Source organism: Zonotrichia albicollis, chromosome 1 (assembly GCF_047830755.1).
Source record: "Zonotrichia albicollis isolate bZonAlb1 chromosome 1, bZonAlb1.hap1, whole genome shotgun sequence".
Taxonomy (NCBI): domain Eukaryota; kingdom Metazoa; phylum Chordata; class Aves; order Passeriformes; family Passerellidae; genus Zonotrichia; species Zonotrichia albicollis.
This window is the reverse complement of record NC_133819.1, coordinates 22,950,287-22,974,896: the sequence shown is the minus strand read 5'-3', so window position 1 is coordinate 22,974,896 and position 24,610 is coordinate 22,950,287. Positions and strand designations below refer to the sequence as shown.

Genomic DNA, 24,610 nt, shown 5'->3' with positions numbered 1-24,610 from the left:
AGGAGGTAACAGATCCCTACAGTGCCATCTCACAGCCTTGGAAATAAACAGAACCAAACTCAGTTCCATTTGGGCTCACTAAACTGTTCAGGAATCAGAACTACTTGTTTCAAAACATTATATTAGAAAAACTGCCTGGTAATACGCACTATCACAGAAGCAATGAGAAATGTCCCTCTGCGACTTCTGCTGGGATGTCAAAACCTCATCAAGCACAATCTTTTTTATCACTCTTGGTTTGCTATTCATTTCCCTCTTCTAAACCAGGATAATAACCACAAGATAAAATCGAGCTTTTCACTTCTAATACCTGGGGAAATACTGCACTTTTTAGGTCAAAGTTTTGTAGACTCTGTTTCTTTAATTGTCAGAAGAAGTTCCAGGAACAAAGAACTGACTTGAGACAAATTTGTATCCGCAGAATAAGGAAAATCAGAATTAAAAATTATTAGGTATTTGAATCTGTAGGATTTTCAGGATTATAATAAGATTTATCTCACAAAAAAGTTCCTCATATCTGCCTTCCCTGGAATCAACTGCGTTCCCTCCAAAAGAATTTTAAAACAGTCCACTTCAATCCAGTGCTTTTATAAAGGCTTTTATAACTTGCTCCTGCATTCCTTACACACAAGTCTATAGTCCTACCAAGGCAATGTTACACAGAAATACATATGATACAGTCACTGGAAATATTTATTGCATCATTGCTTAAAAATTTATATATACAGATTTTTCCACTTGTTTTCAGCAGAACTGCAAAGGAAAGAGATTGGAATGTATTAATTTGCTAACTTCTATTCTCTTTGATGCTGTTTTAATCATTTTTTGTCCCCTCTGGGTACTACTACAGTCATTTGCAATGAGGAAGGTGTGCTTAATTAACTGAGTGTAAAGACACTCCCTTATGATCAGCTGTAGTCATCTGCCAAGGTTGAGTGAGTGGAAGACTCAGGTTTTTACTTCTGAATAGCAAAAGTAAAAATAAATTCAATTCAATTGAATCTGCTTTTTTACCTTTCATCAGCACACTTCCATGCTGAAGTAGGTCAGAGTGACAATTGTTGCCTCACTGATTTAAAAAAATCTTGACGTGTTCTCCCTACAATATACATGTGTTCTTGCTCTATGTGAATCATGAGGAGCATAGAGACAATAAATTACAAGTGCTCTTATGGAAGTGACATTCTTCTAGCATGATTTTAACATGCTAATGAAGTTCCTGCATTAACCGCTCACACTTGTGCATATTATCAAACCATTAAGTGACAAGACTGACATGAAGTAGAGTGAAATGCTGATGCTATATTTAATGTCTGATAATGAAAAAGTCTAATTTAAATAATCAATTTTCAATGCCATGTGTAAAAGACGACCTTAATTTGGCATAACATTACTCTGTCTGCTGCACACCTGCTTATTCACTGAATGAGGAATGAAGAATAGCACCTTCTCAACCACATTAAACAGCATCACTTCTTACTTAACATATCTGCTGAAATACACTTTTAATTCAACTTCACATCAGCAGCATAACCAATTTTAGTGAGTAGGAGAGAGATTTCAAAAGCATGCCATTAGTTTCGATTTGCTTCCAGTAACAACAGATAAATTTAAAAGGACTATCACAGCAGGTTTTCACCTTAAAGTCAAAGACTGTTTTCTTCAAACCCCAGTGAGTCAGTGACATGAAAATTTATCACAGCTGGATCTACTATCACAGTTTCATGGCCTACGTCCTGTGCACCTACTTCTATGGCACCCAACCTCCTCGCTCTCTAGTTACCTCTCTCTAGTTACACCCAGGTGCTCACACACCACAGCTTCCCCTACACCATGCAACATGTCTCTGCCACATGGGGATGGATGCAGGACTGCCCATGCAATCCAACAAATGCTTCCCCACAGAAAAGGGGGAGCACAAACCTCCTGTCCATGCCACAGATGTTGATACAATCACCCAATGGAAAAAAACCAGAAACATTCTAGGGAAGCCTACATTAGCACAACTGCAACCTAAAATCTATAGCATTTTTATCCTAATTTTCAGCTATTATGCTTTTCTGACAAGCACATGGGTTTGTATCTTACTTTATTAATAAATTAAATATTTATTATATATAACAATAAATAAATAATTATTTTATGTATTGTCAATAATATATATAATAAATAATAATTATTAAAATTAATAAATGTAGCTACTGCTTAGCAAGAGGCAGTGTGCAACACTCTGCTACTGCCAAAGCTCAGGCAGCTTCACTTTAGTGCAGTAAACCTCATATGGAGATGACACAGGGGCTGCCCAATCCTTGCATGGTCCGAATGCCTCCCTACCCTTTGTGCTTCAGACCATCCTAAAGCTGTAATCAGTGCAGTGATAAATATTAATGCTTCCAGAAGACATCAGATGACAACTACCCTATGGCTTCGACTCAGATTATTAATTTTCACATTAGTTATTAAATGCCAAAATTACTCATCTGACAAAAACAGATTGAACTTTAACAACTGCAACCATTAGTTAAGGACAATGCTCACAGTACTACAGTGCAGCAAGGAATACATGAATATCATAAATTACTCAGTTCCAGAGATTTCAGATAATATCATTTAACACCCAGTGTGTATTTCAACATTTTCAATGCAATGTTATGGAGACCACCATTAAATCCTTGATTTAACAAATCCAGTATTTTTATCATATCTGGGTTTTTTAGCTATATAGTTGCTATAAAGTTGACTGACCTCTTCTTGAACATATAGCACAGAAAAGTGTTGCAGCATCCTTCTATGTGTCACTAATTACTATCTAATACATTCCTTTAAAAATATCTTTTTTAAGTCTTGAGAAAAATTAATTCTATTTTTTTGCTGAAACATAAGCATATTTTTACAGAGATTATTGGACTGCCCTAGGAAATTTAGTACCCAAATCTCAATCCACATTTTGCCACATACCCTGACTCAGTATTGGAGTGATAAAACACATTTTAAAATATTATGGTGGGGGTAGGGCTTAGTTAGTTAAGGTTTTGCTTCAAAAATATCCATCCATTATGCCCAGAAGACTGCTGTACCCTGCTTCCTAGGAGAAAGGAAGGCTCAAAATTGAGATGGGTAAGAGCTGAAGTCTCGAAGGCTCCTGGGAAAAGGCTGAATATTCTTGTTGCCTGCATGCAAAGCTCAACAAGAGGGTCTGCCTATTTCTTCTTAACACTTTTTGGCCCTAGGAAGAGAAAAGGTGCCCAGGGAAAAGAACAAATCAGTGCAGCAACATCAGATAGAATAAGAACAAACTGCGAGTTCCTTCCCCCTCTGGTCACAGCAGACTACAGGAGGCTTCCAAGTTGCCTGAAGTAAAAGATTTTGAGAGCAATTAAGAGGCAGGAACAGTTTTTGTCTGGTTGAAAACCTGTTGTCATTCAGACTGGTGTTCCTGGACTAAGGAACAGTGGGTCAGGTGCAAGTGTCTTTTTATATTGCCAAAGATGAGGGTTTTTTCTGTCAAATACTCATGCAAATCAATATTACCTCTAACACTGCAAGTAGAAGAAAAAAGGCAGAGAGAAAAAATTCAGGATGCTTTTCTCAAAAGACTTCAGCTATCTCAAGGCAGCATCACTAATTAAGAAGCAAATCAGCTTTCATTAATAGATTTATTTTTAAGGCAGGGATGCAAACAAGCAATGCAGGCATGACAGATGCAAGCCTTTGCTCTACTTATTCTACCAGTAATAGGAGTTACAGTAAACAAACTCAATTATAAAATAAATGCATCAAGGCATAAAGATGAATTTATGTGCATTATTGGGAATGTAGCAATATGGAATAAAAGACAGTTAAAATAAAGGTGATATTTCAAATATTAGAAGAAGCTAAGAACAGCTACATTTTCACAGGACACGCTGAAATGCACAAATAAAAAGACAAATTATGAATTTACAAAACTAGAGTTGTCCATTTATGGACAACTGCAAACAAAAGCCCAGAAGAACCAAGAAGGTAAGAAAAAAGACTGGTGGAAATAGCCCTGTACCAGACAGAAAGGGACATAAATCAGAATGAAGATCATAACACAAAACATATCATTGGTAGGGTCAGCTAGTTGCTCTAACCCGTTAGAGTTCCTGCTGCAGGAAGCAATCCAGATGTTCCAATTGACCATGAACTATCTCTAAAGGCTGCAACATCTGTAGGAAAGACAGCCAGGAGTACAGATTTCAGTAGTCTGTGCCAGGAGGAACAGCACAGGGAGAGTCAGGAGCAAATCTTGTACCTCAGTTTGCAATAGCACATTTCCCAGCTTGGCAAGCACCACACAGTACACACATAAATCAATTCCTATTTCCAGTCATGGACAGGGCTGCAGCAGTAGCTTCCAGCAGAAACATAATTATATGTGGGGCCATGTATTTAAGATTTATTGCTTGCCTTCAATTGTAGAAAAACTGAGAAAGACATCTTTTAAACCAGACAGGAGAAGATGAGGCCATGTGTACTACGCAGGGAATTATTAACTGATTACCCCTTTCCTCAACATCTCTAACTACAACACTGTACACAGTATTTGAATACATGGTCATATATAAATGCTAGACATGCAAATTCATTAGATACCAAAGAGGTAAATAATTTATATTTGGACCTAATGGAGTCTGCAGAATATATGGACTGAAACAACTGCTTTATGACAATTTCCCTTCAAGCTGATGAAAATGTTTCAGGGACTTGACTGCAATTATGCCATCACTGGTTTAACATTACCAGGGACAGGCATTTTTAAAACAATATCTCAGCATCACACACAAATTCCTTGAAGGATTTAAAGCCTCACATTATTTGTAAGACTTGCACCTCCACCCACAAATTATAAAATCCTGGAATCATTATGTGTCAATACAGATATACCAATAAAAATGCTAAACTTAATACTTGTTTTATTTGCCTAAGCATATTGTCCCTGGACTTCTATAACTGTCAGCTGAGACCTTCTTCTTTATACTTACACATACTTATAATATCCTGCTCAGTCTTTATTTAAAATAGTTAAGTGACAGCAAATAGCCTATTTAAAACCACAAAGAAAGGCAATGTCAAGCACAGTACCTGAGGGGACAACAATATGTGTGTCCATCAAAGTAATTTAGATTTTTATTCCATTTATGAGTCATCATTTAAAAGTTAGCCTGAGGGAACAAGCATTGTCTTTACATTGCAAATACAGAGAAAATCCAGAAATCTAATTAAGCTGAAGATATCCTATAGAAGGCAAGATGTAATTTGCATCTCCCTTCCTATAAAATACTGTTTAACACGAACTACTGTACATATTCTTTGGGAAAAGAAAGATGTGTGCTTATGTGGGTTTGTACTCATAATAACTGGCAACAAGCCAGAAAGGAATATCCATCAATAGGCAATATTTCCCTCAAGAACAAAATTAAAAGGCAGGGGGTCTTTTGTCATGCTGGGAGAGCATCAATGGCTTAATCCTCCAGGTTAGCCCCAGAGAGCCGAGACTAATTTATTGCTACTGGAATATAATTGCTCAACTGGAAGCTTTAAAAATGGATTTAGGGATCACATAACCACTGATTCTGAACAAACAGGGTCCAAAATTCTGACTAAAAGTGAAATTAATGAAGGACCTCTAGAAAGAAGGGGCTGGCAGGGAGATAAGGCTAATTCATATAGCCCAGCCTAACCCTTAGAAATCAGCTGTGGATCCAAACAGACAACTTTGCCCAGAAGCTAAAACCAAAACAAGGTGGTAAAGTCTCAGATCCCCAACTGCATGAGTCAACAAACTGTGTACAGTACAACAAAGCATCAAAATGAAATGGTTGCGAAATAACCATCTTACTTCCTCTGAAACAAAAGAGCAGAGCACTTCTAGTTTGGCATGCTGGTGAAGGTCTGGGAATTTTTAGCATTTCTGACTGGGTTTCTGTCCTCCCAGCCAAAGAAATCACTCTTGGGCTATTTTTAATTCAGCCTTGAGAGCAGGTATTGCACTGAAATTCCCAAGCAGGCCGATTCATTCATTAAAATGGTAGGACCTCAAATCATCATGCCTGGTTTTAGTAATTACTGCATGATTAGGACTAGCCTTTGTTGCTGGCCTGGCAACAGAGACTTCTAAATATATATAACTGATTTTAATCAGTATCATTTAAGAGAAAAAAAAAAGTTCATTGTTCAATGGGATTGCTCATGTTTCATCTGCTGATTGAAGCTGCATCTGCTCCAACTTCCAAATTTTTTTTCTTTTCTGCCCCCTGCCACCCCCCACTTTTATTAATAATCCACTGGGAATTGTAAAAACTTAAACCAGCAGTACATCAGGAGTAAAATCTACACTTAGCTACTCAAACAAATATTTCTAGTGTGTCTATAAGTTTCAAAGGTATTTCTGAGCACTGACAGATATGTGTAAATGGTACAGATAGTCACAGAAATACATGCAGCAAAATCTGAAAGGGAAATGCTGCTGCAGTTCCCTTTGAGGCTCCTGTTTTAAAAGACAGGTAAATCAGGATTCAGAGGAGTGACAAACTAACAAGCCAAATGATCCATTTATATCCATCCTCCTCAAAGACAAGCTCACTGGGCCTGATGTGATTAAATACAACTACAATTATTTGAATTATTATGTCTTGTTTTAGTAGGGCTACAACAACTACTGCATATCAGACCTTGAGGTACACAGCACTGCAGCCTTGGAGTAACACTTACAAATCTGAAGCAGCACAAAGAATCTTAATAGCCAGTCTTCATTTATCCCAAAACTCAGAGAAATGAAGTATCCACATAAGGAAATGAAACACAGCTCCCTGGTTTAACAAGAACATTTAACACCTGAAACTCTGCTTAGGAAACTGAGCAGAGAAGAAAGCTCAGAAGTTTCAGGGGTTGAAAAGCAGGTCCTACCTCACCCCCTTTAGTGCCACACTCATGGTCTGTGAGTGTATTGGTTTGTTTTGGGGTTCTTTTTTTCCAAATATATCCAGGAGGAATTTTCCTTATTTTTTTTAGATAGCAGAAATTCTTATTGAAATTCATATGTTGTAGATGCCACTTTTCATTCAAAGAACACAGAAAATTCATGAAGCTACATGACGTGCAACAATGATCAGCTAGTGCAGAAGAAAAAATACTTCCTCTTTTTAATTATTTTTTTTTTTAACCAAACAGGCCTTCTGGTTTTTCCAGAAAAGAGAGAGAGTTTCATGAACGTCTACGTTTCAGTAAGTTACATCCTGGAATAAAGTTCCCAGTATGACAAGTGAAGACTTAAACACTTCCAAAGTAGAACAACAATGGGACCGATGTCCAAGTGCAAGACAATTGTAACAAAGATTATCTGAGTGATCTATACACACACAACACATTCTGCATGTCTGGTTGGCTTCCATTTCATGCTAAAATCATTTGGCTGACTTCCCAAAGCAAAACTGCATCAAGTCTCTACTCATCTATCTTTCCATTAAATCCTGCTAATAAACGCTCTCCTTCCTATGTGATGATTCTCAGTATCTACCTTAGAAGGAAAAAAAATTCCAAAGTGAGATCAGCTATGAAAATGCTGATCTCATCCAAGAAAGTGTGCAAAAAGATTAAGGAAAAATTTATATGTTCATATAAAAAGCAGCACATTCAGCTAATAGAATTAATTACAGTTCCCTCAAACCTGATGAACCCACACTAACTTACCTGAGTATCTATCACTGACAACCTAAAGCATGTTTACCCTGGGGTTTTAGGGCAGTATTGTCTTAAGAGCAAACGTTTCAATGGAGGGGAGGGATTACTAACATTGTTAACAGCATTCACAGCATTCAGCTCTGAGTCAATTTTATTTAGTCAGAAATTCTATTGCAGGAATGCTCAAATACTTAAATTTGTAATTATTTTCAAAGAAAATAAATATTTAAAAATACAGCTAATATGCCAGGCATTTTCCCTTTAGCTAGCAATCAGTTTCTATGAAGCAACTGACATGACATTTTTTCAAAGTTACTGCTACTGCATTTGCCTTGGATGTGTGCTCTTTTTGACTCTTACCTTCACATTCTCTGGATGAAGCCCTCCAGGGTGTTTGTCCATGTACTGACATAAATCAGTGTGCTAAAAGAAAGTCAGATGGAGAAAACTATATTAATATCCATATGACTGCAGTAATAAATACCCCTCTACTTAGGACTGGACATAACAAATGGAAAATAAGATTTTTTTTTCAGCCACACATGTGCAAACACACATTTATACCTTTACACTCATTTCATTTAACAGCCTTGATAACTGATATGAATATTCAACAAATGCAAATTAATATTTTTTCTAACACCCTGCATTTGTTAAATTAATCACCTGAATTTTAATACCATTCTAAAACATGTAAGGACAGTATCACCATCAACATCACAAAGATAATATCTAGAGGATGAAACTAAAGGGAGAATCTCACATTCAACTCCCCTTGTTCACATTATAGCATTGCCCTTTAAATATAATTTTACAGTGATCCTAGATTAAGATGGGTTAAAGGTTTAGAAAATAAAGCTGAAAGGCATTGCTTATCAGAGTACTGAATGGTATTTTCCACCTCAAAAAGAAGCACATATGGACATGTACAGCCATTAAGTACAGACACTTTAGAAAAGAAAATAATGGAAAATTCAAACCTAAGTTTTCATTTCATAGTTACCTATATTTCCTGCAAACATAAAACCCCATGAAACCACTTTAAAAAAAGAAAAAAAGAAAAAAAAAAAAGGTTTGCAATGCATAGATTCATGTTATTTTTAATGAATAAATATTTATAGTTTTTACTATGGAAACACTTTTCTCTGAATTCTTCTCTTACATTTCTACACTTGAGCAGCAGAGTTTCAGACAAATGGCACGTTGCTTCTCTAATGTGCTTGCAGAACTCAGCTTCTGGAATTATGTTCAGAATAAAAGCAAAAATATGTACTTGATTAACCAGAAAATACTCAGAGAGACTCTGCCTTATACATCTGGTTTCTGAACACATCTGGTAAAAATCATCCAACATTCCTTGAAAAGCTACTTGGCAATACCTGTCTCACATACACAAGAACCCATATAAATACAGGCAGTTTTCAAAGTGAGAGCTTTGGAGAAAAGTTGCCTTCCACACAGCAGAATGGTGTCCCTGTGCAACATTTGCCAAACCAAGAGGCATTCTTTAGCTTTCTGTTGCAGAGTTATGCAGATACATAGCAGAGTTCACACCCAAGACACAAAATTTGGTTTTTTGCCACAACTATCATATGTAATTGCTTCTGAAATCAGAAACTAAAAAAACACATTGTGCATGTGGAATTAAAATTGCAAAGACATGAAGATGCACAGGATGATTAGGCTCTGCACTAGCACAATTTTCACAAATTCTTACATGGCTTCAAGGGACCAAGAGCCCTGACTACAGGAAATTGCTTGAATCCCAAAATGAACAGCATGTGTATCACAAGGGCAGAGGGCATGCTCAAACAGGCAAACCACACTATATTATTTCAAAATGCAGGATTTCAGACAGCAATTATTCAATTTAGAGTTTACAAATTAGTGAATGCATTTACAAAGAAAATTTTCAGATTAATTGAAAATATTCTACCCATGAATTGCTAGTGTCAAAGAAGTGCATTTTCCATAAAGATTCTTACGTTTAGAGACTTATTCCTCATTTCTGTAAAATTTTCAGCCTTAAGGTACAAATTCCTCTTCCATTCTCTACTCCATTCATAGAATTTGGCACTATTTTGTCTCCTGTGTTTTGACTGACTGTGGTGGTAATGAAGCTTTCTGGGACTGCATCTATAAACCATGAACCAGCCACCCTTCAGCGCACATCACCACATTACACATTTTTGGTTTTTGTACTCTATGAACACCAAGAAAACAAACAAAGTCATCAGCTTACCTTGTCATTTGTTTTAATAAACTAACAGGTTCTGAGTATTAATCTCAGCACAAGAACCTGCCCTAATATCAGCTGAAACACCATTACTACAGGTGATGACTGGTGTCAAATAAGAAATTTGTGGGAATCCACTCGTTTTAATGGTTTTCTGTTTTTCATGAGACATGCCAGTGTTTGAATAGTACTAGCACCTGCAGTGTTCAATAGATGTTTAAAGAAAAGCCTGAAATGTCTCTTTAGAAAGGTCAGCTGACAGAAACCAGAGCAGAGGAAGACAAACCCAATGTCCCCCTCCTGAAGCCCCACCACTCCAGCCACACTAACTGTACATTTTTATTCACAAAAGCCTTTCATCTTGCTCAGAGCCACAACGAAAGGAATAGCAATAAGTCATATTTTTTATTTCAAATATATTTGTAACAAATGGTGAGGATAACCTCATTTTCTTATGCTTATATTTCAGTTATATTTGGATGCATTTTCTCCATACAGAAACATCAAAGATCATCATGTTTGTTATCCATCATGAGCTTATTCTTCCTACCCCAAGGATGAAGACAACTGGGAGCCTGATATAACCTTCTGCCACCAGTTTAACCACCAAAACCTGCAAAAACTGATTGAACATGTCTACCTGAAAGTCAGTGTAAGCAGCAATTTCCCCAGAACCCTGGAAACCTTACAGAGTCAATTGTGTTGCAGTCTTTTTCCATTTGTTTTTTTCCCTACACACACACTACAGGAATCTGTAGCAAACCTTCATTCATATGGGGAAGAGAAATTGAATATATTTTCTGTTAAAATCTTTCTACAATTTGCTTTCATAAAACTACGAGTCTTTCTCATACATGTAACAAAACATTATGGGAAGAACTGTGGAAGCAGCTTATAATGTTAGAGTACATTGCTCCCCACTTTAAAAAAAAGAAGGTGGCAGCAAAGAAAAGGCAGCCTCAGCTGCTCCTCTTTCCCAAGGTAGGACTGAATGCACATTGAGTTAAACATTAGTACAGCCAGGAAAACTGACAGTGCTGCAGAGACAGCACTTTCTAAACCTGTTTTCCCTTTTGGCAGCCAAAGCGTCTGCTCCAGTGCTCGTGTGCACAACTGACATTGAAGGAGACAACACGAATACAAGTTTCAGGAAAGCATTAGAAAAGAAAACAAGAGCAAGCTGGATGAAAGCATTTTTTTAATGTATTCCATGAAATTTGTACTATATAGATGGAGTCTTTTCTTCATGCTGTATTTGAAGGTGGAAAACAATGTGCTTTCCCCAAGTGGAAGAGTGGCTGCCAATACAGCCTGCCATAGTCTGACACTGGAGTCTTTGCTGCAGTCACCACCCTGATCTAATAAAATAGATACCCTAAAGGAAAATTCAAGATACAATTACATATTGGTAATAACATAAAACTATACTGGAACAAAGAGAAGAAACAGACCAGCCAATACACCTTTCACAGTCCATTCTGCACTGTCTCAGAGGGTCAGGCCAGCTCACAGGGCAGCAGCATACTGGGAATGGAGTAACAGAGACTTCCAAGTAATTGAACACATTCTGATCCCAAGTGGGCCTGGCTAGACCAATTCTGCTTCAAGCTAGTTTTTAACAGCTCTATCAGCCATACTGTCAACTCCCAACACACACAAATCACCAAAGTAATACCATGCTGACAGGACATTTGATATTTTAGTTTAAGTTCAAAATCCCATTAGTTCCTGCTCTTTACACTCCACCAGATTACCCACACCTAAATATACAATATATTGAATAGTATTCAATTAGCACGCCTCTGCTCAAAACAGCTACACAAAAAACAATAAGCATAGATAAATCAAGTTTCTATGGATAAGAACTCAAAAGCTAGGAAAGTCCAGAATTATTGGGGTTTATCCTACCTTTTGTTTCTCTATTAAATGTATATTATGATAACTCCTAAAAGGTCATACTTTTTTTTCTTCCCAGGATTAGACATACTCACTGAACAGAATAGGAGACACTTGATTGAAAAATAGCTGTGCTGTTTTACAGTTAGGGGGTTTCCTTCTATTCTCAAACAGCTTGCAGAATCTGTCTTTTTTACTAATTTGAAGACAGAAATAATCTCACAAATTTTCCTACCCTGCTTATAGCTATGCTACTCACATGCTTTACAAACATAGAATAATTTCATAGCAATGCAAGAGACATAAGACATTATTTCCTTTTATCAGATAGGGACTTTAAGCAAAGACAAAACAATCCTAAGAATCACTGATCTGGGCAATTCTCTTCAAGAGCTTTGGTTTTGACTTTTCAGAGTATTTGGCACTATTTTGTTTTGGCTGACTGTGGGGGTAATGAAAGATATTCTGGTCTTCAGGTGCATCCTTCATCCCCACACACACCCTCTTACTTGTTGCTGTCCTTCATGGGCAATGTGGTTTGTCCTAAGCTAAGAACACCTGGTGGACATTGCAGAGGGAACTGTCTGGATGCTGTCATTACAGAGATGGGGAAGCTGACATGTTGCTATTGACTTTGAAAAAGAATATAAAATGCATTGTTAATATTTAAATACATATTAACAATAAATCTAAGCATAATCATCCACTTAATCATTGCGTCCTTCTCATGCCTGGCTGAGAGCCTCATCTGAAATATTCTGCAACACTGGCTTCAGTCACAGCTGTAAATGTGTAATGCTTTTGCAATGGAGACTGAGAATCTCACACTGAATAGGAGAAATCTGTAATGGCAGCAGTTTCAGCTGGTGATGATCATTCCCAATACAGCAGAGGTGGAACCCAGTTCTCAACAGCAGTATTACCTAACTTGTCTTGAAATGATACCTTGAATGAGCAGGAACCTCAAAAGATTTCCTGTTTCCCACATTCACAAAAAAATGAGAGAAATTCAACAACAACCACATGCCTTCACCACATAATCCTTTACAGAGCTGCACAACAGGCACTTCCACAAGGGTGAAAAAAGGAGACTGCCCAGGCCATCTTTATCTTGGTGTCCTCCAATTATAAGAGTTTCACTTTCCCACTTCACTAACAAAACAATGTCTTCTGCAGAGCCTCTTATGCTTTAAGTGAACAACTCAATCTCTCCTCCCACTACTGGCTTCCCCAGAAACAATTTCACTTAATCAGAAATTAATGGCTACAATATCTGAAGTGAGAGACTAAAGTATTTGAGAAGAGAGGAAGAATCTTCAAAGACATAACTCTTAAGTACAATTATGATTTTTCTGAAGCTTATCACTTGATCAAATTTGGGGCAATTTTCAAAATAATAGTCCAATGCTACCCATAGCACAAAGGCTACCCATCCTATAAAACTCAAATCCATACCGTTCAGCTTGAATATTTAAAATGAGGGTCCTCTAGATAGAGGCAAGATATCTTGGCCATTTTTGCTGAAAGTAAATACAGGTAATTTGAGACAGACTTTGGCATTTTTGCCTTCAAATAATTGTATTTCACTAGTGTGTGCCAGAAGATCATTGCTCCAGGGCTGCACCTTGACTGGCACACACAGCTACACCTCATTGAGAAGACCTTGATTGGCCTTTTATCTTCTCTCAGCACACAAAAGCACAAACCCTTTCCTCAGTGCACATCTCCAGTAACAAGGCCTCCATTTAGAGGCCCATGACCCTTCCTGGGGTGGATGGAACAATTTCTAGATAGAGCAGAGACTGCACAGTGCTTCCTAGGATAGGGGCAATGCTGGTTCACCTTGTCTTGTTTCCAAACTAAATATAGAAGCACATCACCCAAAGCTCATTTTTGACCCAAACTTAAATTAATTGCAAATATTTTCCTCCCTGTGATAGAGAGAAGTATCACAACTCCTACAGGTACCTGAACATGACAGAGAGATTAAGTTACTTTTCCAACATACCTGCTCATAGTCTAAACAAAAATCAACAAAGTCGTACAAGAATTAAAAAAAAAAAGGATAAAAAGAAAATGCACACTTGCTCAGACTCTCTCTGTAATATTTTCCACTCATTTTCTCCTCATACCATCAACTACCCTGACCACTCCACAAAAATTATGATTTCTTTATGGAATATTGTCTTCCAGACTCACATGAAGAAATTAATTGGGATTTTGATTTAGACTTGGGGCAGTGTATAATTGTATGAAGGTCATTTTTATTCAGCAAGACTCTGGTTTATAAGCAGACACACATGGGTTTATGTTTGTGAGCATACTGGGTATAAGCATCTGCTGAAGGGAAAAGAATTCTGGCTGATGTTTATACAGCTGAAGCAAGGTTTATATGCATTGCATCCTAGGTCTGGAAAAGAGACAGTATGCAAAAAAAAGACACATGTTGATGATCCTTCCCTTCTCCTCTTGATGGAATTCTAATTATGAATAGATGAGGAAACCACAAACTAGAAATGTCCTCAGGTATGCTCTGTGCTTCACTTTGACATCAACTGTTTTGCTCAGCTATTCCTGCTCAGAAATCAGACTCTGCTACCAAGCACAAACGTATTCAGACAAAGGCTGGGACGTTTCCTTTCAAGGCATAGCTGGTGACATGAAATGATCTCTACTTTGCCCACCCTTCTCCATAATAATAACGTGACTGTCACTCTCTTCTAATTAAATTAGTCGCTTCTACTTCCCATGCTATACATTCTGTTTCCCTCCTCTTCCTCAGTCATGATAAATCTCCATGTGACTTAGGCATCCCATAATTCTGCCTAATTGGTTTCAGCTGTCATTTTTGAAGCTGAAATGCACGGAGAGCCCGGGGCTTGTGAATGGAACAGGAAGCACTTCCAACCTCATTCCCATCATGTAGAACCAGCAATGTGTAAGAGCCCTCCCATTAAAACAAAACCGGGAGGATTTGGCTGCCGGCGATGCCGTCGTGCAGCAGACAGATTGTGCTGCTCCACTGAGGCAGCCAGGCTCTTGTGAGCCATTCCTCTCTGCTCAAAGGACAGCACACATTTTTTATGCCCTAGCAGCTTTCCCGACTAAAATACTTCCCCTTTTGTCACCAACAAATTCCTAAACTGATAATATAATTTACCAATAAAAGGATGGGCACCAGGAATATTTAAAGTGACAGGAGAACAAAAAAAGCTAATTCCTTTTAAATGGCGCGTATCCTCCAACCTAAGCACTCTGCAGATTACTGTGCCACAGTTTAAACTTATTTCATGTCACTGACATCTTCAAAAATGTCATAGACTTTTATTTTCATGTATTTCTGTGGCTTTCTGTAATTCAATCCTTTCCCTCCATGAGATGACACAGCGTTACCCATGCTAACAAAAAATACCCTACAAGGTATCTCTGGGTGATACCTAAGCAAAACAGCAGCAGGCAGCAGCACCAGCTGGGCTGAGCAGCAGGGGAAAGATCTATATTAGGGAATCAAGGAAGAAAAAACTGCCCCACAAGGCACTAATAAAGAAAACAATTCTGCTAACAGATGTTTTTAGTGCCTTGGATTTCTCTCATACTGTCAAGAAAGATAAGCATACTTCAAAATACATGAACAATACTATATAGAAAAGGAGACTAGGTGGTGGGGGAGTACATAATACAGATAGAAACATATCTGAATATCCAAGAGAGAAAAAGGGATACACAGTTGTCTGATTTTTGGCTGTTGTTAGAAAAGATAAATTTATTTATGGATACAAAGCCTCTGTTCATTCCACAGAGAATAATCTGGTTCCTTACTGACAAGTGAAACACACACCACTAAGGAGAGAATTTCTGAACTAAAAGCTCTTCAACAAAATACAGTTTTCTAAAGATGCCAGTTTATTCTCCTCTTTTTGTCTGTCCACCTTAATAATTCTATCAGCTTTGTGTTCTTAGTAAATCAGGTTAAGGAGACAAAACTAACTTAATTTAGTGAGATTATCTGAACAAAACAATGACATTGCAAAAATAAGTAGGAATTCCTGTTTAGTGCGATCAAAACCTAGCACCAAATAATCTCCTTGTGCAAACTGTGATGGACTTGGAGACTTCAAAATGAACAGAGTTGGGACAATTTTTGCAAGCTGTAACACATGTGGCCACAAGGATGGGCATGTGCAATTTTTCTCTAATTTGTTATGTCAATGAGCTTCCACCACACGGACCACGATATGCACATATAACAAACAAACAACCAAAAATAAATATAATAAAAATTTGAAGATACAAGAAAGTTTCTTGTTAGAGCATGGAAGATACCCATAAGCTCCTGGTGAGAGTGCTTGCTCCAGGACCATGGAAGCAGAACTCATACATAGGAGGGAGGCTGAAAATCCACATATAGCCACACTAGTCAAGTATCCATATTAATATTGGCATGGCACTGACCATGGATAATTCAATTGTAGCCACACAGAGGGAACTAGGGAATGCCAGTTTATGACAGAAATAAAAAGATAAGGAATATGTGGGATGCCACCAGAACTACTGATGACAGAGCTGTGTATAAATCTATAACATAGTAATAATTATTAAAGAGTCCAACAAAAAACCTCATATGCACTAACAAAAAAAAACCCACATAACTAGAAGAATTTGTTTTTTAAAACTTTAAAGTAGTAAATTAAACTGGTATATTTTTTCTTTGGTTCCTGACACAGGAAAGCAACGGCATATTAACTTCATTCAAAGACTAAAGGTATGATTATTTTGCTGATGAAAGTTATGATGCAGAAAGATAAATATAGAAAGGACTTTAAAAAAATCTTACCTCTATCTATTATCAATGACAGAATTCTGTTGATTATTTGCCTGAATTGTTCTTTAAAAACTGGCAGTATTAGACAAACCTTCACCCCATAGTAGCTTCTGAAGTGCTTTATTATTGTTAGCATGAAAAGGCCATTCCTTGAGTTTAATCTCTTTCTTCCTTACTGTAATTTCAGATTTTCTTTTTCATCCTCTTAACCATTCACATAGAAATAGGTCACTGACTTTCTCCATGATATATTTAAAGGTTGTAAACGTCTCAACCTTTTTTTATCCCCAACTCTTAAGAGCCCTACTTACTTTGACTTTTCTTTAGAAGGCTTTAGTCTCGATGTTTACTCATGCCTGTCTTTTTCCCCCTCAGGTCTCCAGCTGATTCATGTCTTTCTTGTGTTTACAAATTTACCCTTTAGGATGGTGGCCTTACCTGGATCAAGTAGAGTTTCATTGCTGGCATGTCTCCCATGCACATGTATCTCACTACATGTGTGTGTTTTTGAGGGACTGCAGTGACACTTGCACTTTTATCTGTAATTTAGGAAAAAACTAATTGGGATCTGTCAGAAAGCAGAATATCTCATGGGATTTCCAGTATTTCATCTGTCAGCTCAACTCTTGATGTTTCCTATGCTCTGATTTTGTTGTGTGTATTATTTTGGGGGTTTTTTTAATACTTACATTGAATGCAAGTGTTAATACTTAATAAAAAGAAGAATAATCAATAGATGCTAATTATTAAATGATGCACAGCACACCACAAATCTAACCAATATTTACCAACTGTTAATAAATTGTACAAAAATTGATTATTCAGATACATACAGCCTTCCAGCCTGCTGGATTGTAAATCTTGATTAATTTTATTAATACATCTATTGATCAGCATGTGCCCTCCATATGAAGTCTACACAACATGTTGAAATCCAGCAAAGACGGGATCACAGAATCACAGAACAGGCTGAGTTGGAAGAAACCCATGAGGACCATCAAGTCCAACACCTGGCCCTGCACAGCACCACCCCCAAGAGTTACACCACGTGCTCAAGAATATTGCATGAGTAACATCTGCCCTTGCTAGACATATGCAAACTTCTTAGCCTTGTAGGAGTATTTTTATTTAAATAAATTTTTCATTACTTTCCTACCAATTCGCATGTCTGGCAGAACCTTAACCTCTCAGCAAAGCACTAAACACTTTCCTTCTGAAATCCCACCTCAATCCCTCCCTCCTGAAGCCTATTTTGTTTGCATCTCCAACCTATATTTGGACATCAGCAGCACCCGTCTCTGATCTGCTCATTAAAACTTGAAAAACAAGGCTTTTCCCAAGAGCACTATTCCCTTACTGCCTCTTCTCAATAGCACAGGATTTCCTTTCTCTCTGTTTACCCTCAGCCTTGATCTGTCATCTTTTTTACTGCAATTTAAGCAATACAACTTATGGCAAGCCTGGGGCACAAGTCAGGGTTAAACTACAGGGGAGCAGCTCCTTCTCTGGTCAAGGTAAACAGAAATTCCTAAATTCAGCTGCTGCCATGGTGGAGCCCTGGGTGGCTGCTCCTTGCCAGGGAGGACGAGCACGTTCACAGCAAGCAAGGGCACCTGGCTTTTGCTGAGCTTCCCCAGCTTTCAGGTCTTGCTGACCATAGCTGGACAGGCACCTTGATTTCAAAGGGGAAGAAAATCACCCCTCATTTCACTTTCACACCAAAATCATGTAATTCAGGCTCCAAATAAGATTCACTTGAAGTCAAGGATTAGGAGACTCCTCCTTCCTTCTTGTGCCCAGTTTCTCCCTAGGTATTACACATCACTAAAGGATCCTCGTGAGAACAGCTCAAAAGCAGCTCTGGGATACTACTGATTTTCCCTGTTCTCTCACCCACTAAAAAAAAAAAAAAAAAAAAAAAAAAAGTGGCTTTTTTAGTTTGGTTTCACAAACAATCAATGCCATCATACCTTTGGTTTCAACACTTGCTCCCTAATAAAATAAATAAAAATGGAAAAACAATAGTAGTCTTCAATCCAAATTATCAAAAGTTACAAGAAATTGAAATTTTTCAATGGAAAAATTTTTGATCCTTGCAGATGATTAATTTTGCCCATTTTCTTACATTATACTTTCTAAGTATTATGTAAGACAAATTTGTCCCAAGACAAATTAAAAATCCCAGCTGTGTAATTCTTAATTCTGATAAAGGCAACTTCCAATAAGCTTTAAAATGAGAAACACCTATTTTTTGTTACAGGAAATGGCAGGGAAATGTAACTAATTAACTCTATTAAGTAAACTCATTGTATAACAACCTATTTTAGCTGTTGTAATGAAGCAATGAAAATTAAATGTTCTTCTTTAATGGAAAGGAATTTTTAGAAGCAAAAACATACACAAATATTAAAATAGGCAAGGCAATTGAAAATGCTTGGGTTTAAATTATATTATTAGATTACTCTGGAGCTTTTTTACTGTTGAGGCAGACATAATATTGCTCATTACTCATCCTTCCAATTATAAGTATCTGTTCTTGTTGCAAACCTAGTTCATAAATATTGAAAGCATGATGCAAAGTATTGCTATACAAGCTCACTTCTACATGCTAGGAATAGGACGAGCTGCTGGTTCATTTATTGATAATAATATACTTACATAATTATGCATAATACTAAAAACCTCATTATCATTCTACCAAGCCTGTAGCAAATATGTTTTGCTTAGGATTGCCTTTCAGCAATTATAGGTTTCTAAATTCAGTCATCTTCCTTCTAAATAAACAAGTGAAGCAGCAAACGGCAGCAGCTAATGATCATTTTAGAGCAAACAGATGTGAAGCCATCTTCAGACATGTCACCAATTAAATCCACCACCTCCTTGGGCAAAGCTGGCCACACCAGTGACACTGGCACTAAAGCCACCATCCCCTTAAGATAACCTAAACTAACACCCAACCAGAGCCTGGTGAGGAAGGGAACAAAACCTTTGTGAGCAGTCGTACACCACCACTGAACTGTGAAGCTGAACTGACCTTTTACTTTGGGAAGTCACTTCAGTCTCAGCAGATGCAAAGTGTGTCAAAATCTTTCAGGTCTTGCTTAGCACATCCCAGTTAACCATACAGAAATAATTTTCTTTACCGTTTATACATGAAAGACTATCAGCCATTCAGGTTTTGTAGAAGAAATTCCAAGCAGTTTATTCTGAAAACTCCCCATTTAATAATTTCTCTCAGGCACCCAGTGATAAAACTGAGCTCTAAGCAGGCTTCGCAATATGCTGATGTAAGAGTTAACATATGCCCTTAGTAACAAGGTACTGTATTCTAAACTATTTTCTACTAAGTTCTTTCATTGAAAAAGAATAAGATCCCTTTCTCCAACATAAATGTACAGCTCCACAGTCAGCACCAAAATGTTGGTATGGAGAATAAATATCTCCCAGTCTTCAACTATCAGACAGAATTTTTAAAGATTCACTTTTCTTGGCTTTGCAGACCACCAAGGTTAAAGGTAAAAAACTCTGTCGTGTTTTCACATGACAGACATACATATTTAAAAGAAAACTTATTTCAGGGACTCAGATTTTAATGACTGCCATGTTGCCTTTCAGAGGCTATTCTGCTTTCAGCATTTAACTTACTACCATAATGCATTTTGGAATTTAAGGTGCTGCTACATGAAATTAAATTTCATTCTACTCTTTCAGGGTCAATGCTGAAACCAAACACCATCTGTTAACCTCAGACATTTCACCAGTATTATTTTCCCCAAGGAATCATCTCCAGCCTAGCAACCCAAAGTTTCCATTTTCTGAGAACTCTCGGATCACTAACTGTTCATTCCTAAATTAGTCAAAATAACTCACTCAGATGTCTTTTATAATGTTTGAAAGGGTCAGTAGTAATCAATGGCAATAGTGTATCAGTTCCATGATATCCCTTTATGAAATAAATCAAATTCAATCCCTTTTAGGTTAGGATTCAGTCATTCAAAAACATACATCACCATGTAATTTTAATCACATGAACATTTTGACCTCTTTCAGTGCAAATTACTCATATGATTTAGCTAAACCACATACAGGTGTTAAAATAACAACAAACCAGACATTACAGATACAGAGCTCAGTAATACCAATTACACAGCTAGATTGCATACTCTACCAGCCAAAATTTGTACTTTTAAATGGGCAACTGTAATTTTTGCCTCTGCACAATTACACCATGCATTGAGTGGAAGCTTTATAACCAAAGGAACAAACGAGATCCTTGCAATCATGCAATTAAAGCCTGTATCATGCACACCCACAAGAATTCATTTCAGGTTATGTGGTCATTCTGAAGCATTATCAGATAGCATTCACTGCTTGATCAGACTGTAACTTTACATTACCAAACAATGAAAACAGACTTTTTAAAATAAATTCTGTCATCTCAAGGCACAGGGGCATGTTACAATGTCATTATTATACAGTCTTTATGCTGTTTGGAGAGGCTAAAGCATCCTTCCTTTCTTCCGCAGCAGCACCTTGAGAGACTGCCTACCAGCCTAAACACTAAAATATTACTTGGATCAGTTGCTAGAAACCATTACTAAATCAGATTCTCAAACAGCCTCAATAGCTACCAAACACCATTGGAACCAAAAGGTGCAACCTCCAGCAGGGCTGTTTCCTCACTGAAAAACAGCTTAGTGAATCCAGAAGAATGTGTCACTGCATGAAGCTTAATCTGTGTCTGTACATGGCTGGGAGCCAGTCTTAAACAACTTTTGTTAAACAACCTGTCCAAACAACCTTCCTGGATATAAAATCCAGAAACTTGCATCAGTGTAATAAGCAAAATGTAAAATCCATCAATTTGAAATTAGTGTAATAGGCAAATCCATCTGTTTTAGGGAGAAACGTATTCTATACATCCAATTTCTCAACCAGTTCTGAAGAATACAGCTAAATACAGCTGCTGATAAATGGGATTGCAAAATGTATTCATGTAAAGATATGCAAATAAGCATACACTGACCATTACATAAAATTAATGTATCAAGGCTTTTCCTATGTTAATTCAGTGTGTAAGCCAGGAGGAGGAAAATTACTGAATTTTAAAAAAGGAATTAAATTTTGATTACTGTTCCAATACCTGAGGTAAAAAAAATACATACTGTATCAAATGCTCAGCAGGCTGCTGCAGCTGAATGCCCTCACCCTCAGAGCGCAGCACATTTATGTAAACACACAAGCAGCTTCTCCAGACAGGATTCTGTGATGCTGTGTGCATTGTCATGGAAAAATTAAGGCCTGCCCGCAAGACACACACAAAATAATTTCATCTGTTGTATTTAGAGTAATGCTAGCAATCACTGTATTTGATAAACAGTGTCTTACAGGCTATAATACAATAACTGATATTATATTGAAAATCTAACAGTGTCTAAAGTCATTTGTTCCTTTTACATTACATGTTCTTGGACCCATCTGTGAAAACTGGGAAGTTAATTATGATAGTACATTGCATAATTCTACAGCTAAATGCTCAAGTAGCTCTACATAAATGCCATATGTTTGTCTTAGAAAAACTAAAAAGATTAATTAGGAGGCCAAGGCCGGTACTTTGGAAAGTAATACTCTCAACACAATTACACTGTCTACTATGTAAATTGAAGTTTTAATTAATAGGTTAAGCATTAGTCATGGAAAAACTAAAAAAATCCCAAATTCTAAATTGCATGCATCAGACATTTTTTAATTGATATCACTTATAAAAAGACACTCTGCACAAGCCAATCACACAAAAAAAGGCAATTTAAACTTGATATAAGCTTTTCGTCAAGGAGCTACCTGTTAAGCATTTCAGTCCTGTTTTTTCCCTACATTATTCTCACCTATTTAAAGTTACCTGATCACATCAATAAAGAAAAAGCTCAAAAAAACAAACTATAACTAGGAAGCAGAGTATGTTTGAAAAGTCAACTCAACAGTCTAAGGCCCTTCAAGAGCCTAGCAGCCACTTCTCCATCTCTGAATCTGGTTAAACCCAGCTTTTAGCCTACTCCACTACAAAGCAAAATCTCATAGCCATCACTCTCCTGAATAAAGGGTAATTTTGGCTTGATTCAGAGATCGCTGATGGTAAAGAGAGCACTTCCATAAAATTCAATACACTCTGGACCATATCTAGAACATACAGTCGCTTTACTCACCACATATTCAAACACAAGTGTCAAGGTCTCCTTGGTGTGAATGATGTCATGAAGCAGCACAATGTTTGCATGTTTCAATCCTTTCAAAAGAGAAGCTGAAAAACAAAACATACATGTTATCTTAAAGAGTATCCAGATATTACATATTGATTTGCCCTCTTTTTTTAGTGACTTAAATGAGCTTCATAACCTGACAACCAAAAGTTGTACTTGAGCATCTTCTATGTTCATGATTTGCACACATCCAGTTTTTGAAGATCACACCTTCCCATTCAATGCTATTTTCTCCTCCTTGCTGGTCAAACTCAGCCTCACTCTGAGGCCAAAACGAGCTGGAGCAAGACATTCTTCCTTTACACAGCCTCCTCTAAGTGAATCACTCATGTCAGAGCAACCAGACACCAAGAGCACTCCTACACTCAAAGGTTTTTTTTTTCTCTCAGACAAAAGTCAAGCATGTCTTTCCAAAGCATAATCTTTCCTAACCAACACAAGAGAGCTGCTGTCTAAATTAAGTGCAGCATCTATCCTGAGAAAAGAGTTTTAAGCAATAATACTCCCTTCTCTCAAATATAACAGAGATTTAATGAATCATTTGTATTAGCCCCTGAGAATAAATACATTGCATTTTCTCACTATTTTTTTAAAGGTACTAGCTCATGTTCTCAGAACAGCCAAAGACTTATCTAGTGAACTTTCAGGTAATCTCCTTCACTAATTTTTTTTTACAACCTAATACATATTTAATGTTCATTCCATATTACATATTTAATGTTCCACAAGATGTGGCATATTTTAGCAATATATGCTGACAAGCCATGTGTTGTTACCAATGTCGTTCTGTTGTCAGTGCCTTGTCATCTCATGCACACATCTGAGCAGGACTATCAGTCACCCTAGCAAGTAAATAATAGATACAAAGACATGCAAATGAGTGGCACATTTCTAAACTGAATAATGTGGAACTTTCTTCTCTCACCCTTCTACTTTTGTCAAAGAAAAAAAATGAAAGGTCAAATGTGTGTCTCAATCCTTTACTGTGCTGAAAGGAAACTCCAGTGCTTCCACGGCACTGCTACTCCTTGCTGTCCTATTCAGGGTTTTCTATCAGGCTGAGGTAACTCCAGGGGTCATCTGGCTTTGAATTAATGTAAGTACATATCATCTCTCATTCTGGTCTTTAGGAAATCAATCTGACAAGTTAATCACTCTAGGAAGCAACACAAAAGCAACATGGCATCTGGCTGCATCAGTGGTCCTCCACAAGCATCCTTAGAATCAAACTCTGGAATTCATCCCAGGCAGAAGGCAGACAGCAAAGAGGAAATACCACAAAGCTGCTTCAAAGTGAGTTTCATCACAGACATCATGAAGACAGGACTGCAAACCTGCAAGGAAACTTTTTGTCCAAGAATGAGGTAACCCTACAACCTGGATGAAGAGGTGAGAAGAAAAATTTCAAAAGAGTTTGCTTCAGCCTGCACTCCAAAGCTCATGCTATTTAGACAGCCAGCACAGAGGAGCCTTTCCTGTGTTCTGATTTGGTTTCCACTGGGCTGTAAAATAGCTACTGTAATTACAAACAAGAATTGAGATCAGTGCATGTCTAGAAACTGTTAACATCCCACAAATTAAATAGAGGCCTTTTTCAGAAAAGAAGAGCCGCAAGCAATTTTCAAGGGATGCTCATCTTAGAACTTGGACAATTTTTTGGAACTAAAGCTCACAGAGATTTGGATGTGTTAGGTT

General features: G+C 37.3%; 1 protein-coding gene across 9 annotated transcripts in view; it reads right to left on the bottom strand.

The window, feature by feature from the left end:
• Positions 1-24,610, bottom strand: part of CDK14 (cyclin dependent kinase 14) — a 343,783-nt gene that overhangs the window by 188,803 nt on the left and 130,370 nt on the right. For all 9 annotated transcript variants that reach the window (XR_012579124.1, XM_026795414.2, XM_026795418.2 and 6 more), the window contains 2 exons: positions 22,862-22,956; positions 8,065-8,127 (listed from right to left, as the gene is read on the bottom strand). Coding sequence is in view for 8 of the 9 variants with exons in the window: in XM_026795414.2 (XP_026651215.1) it covers positions 8,065-8,127; positions 22,862-22,956 (158 nt within the window). In the remaining variant the exon portion in view is untranslated. The remainder of the gene's footprint in view (positions 1-8,064; positions 8,128-22,861; positions 22,957-24,610) is intronic.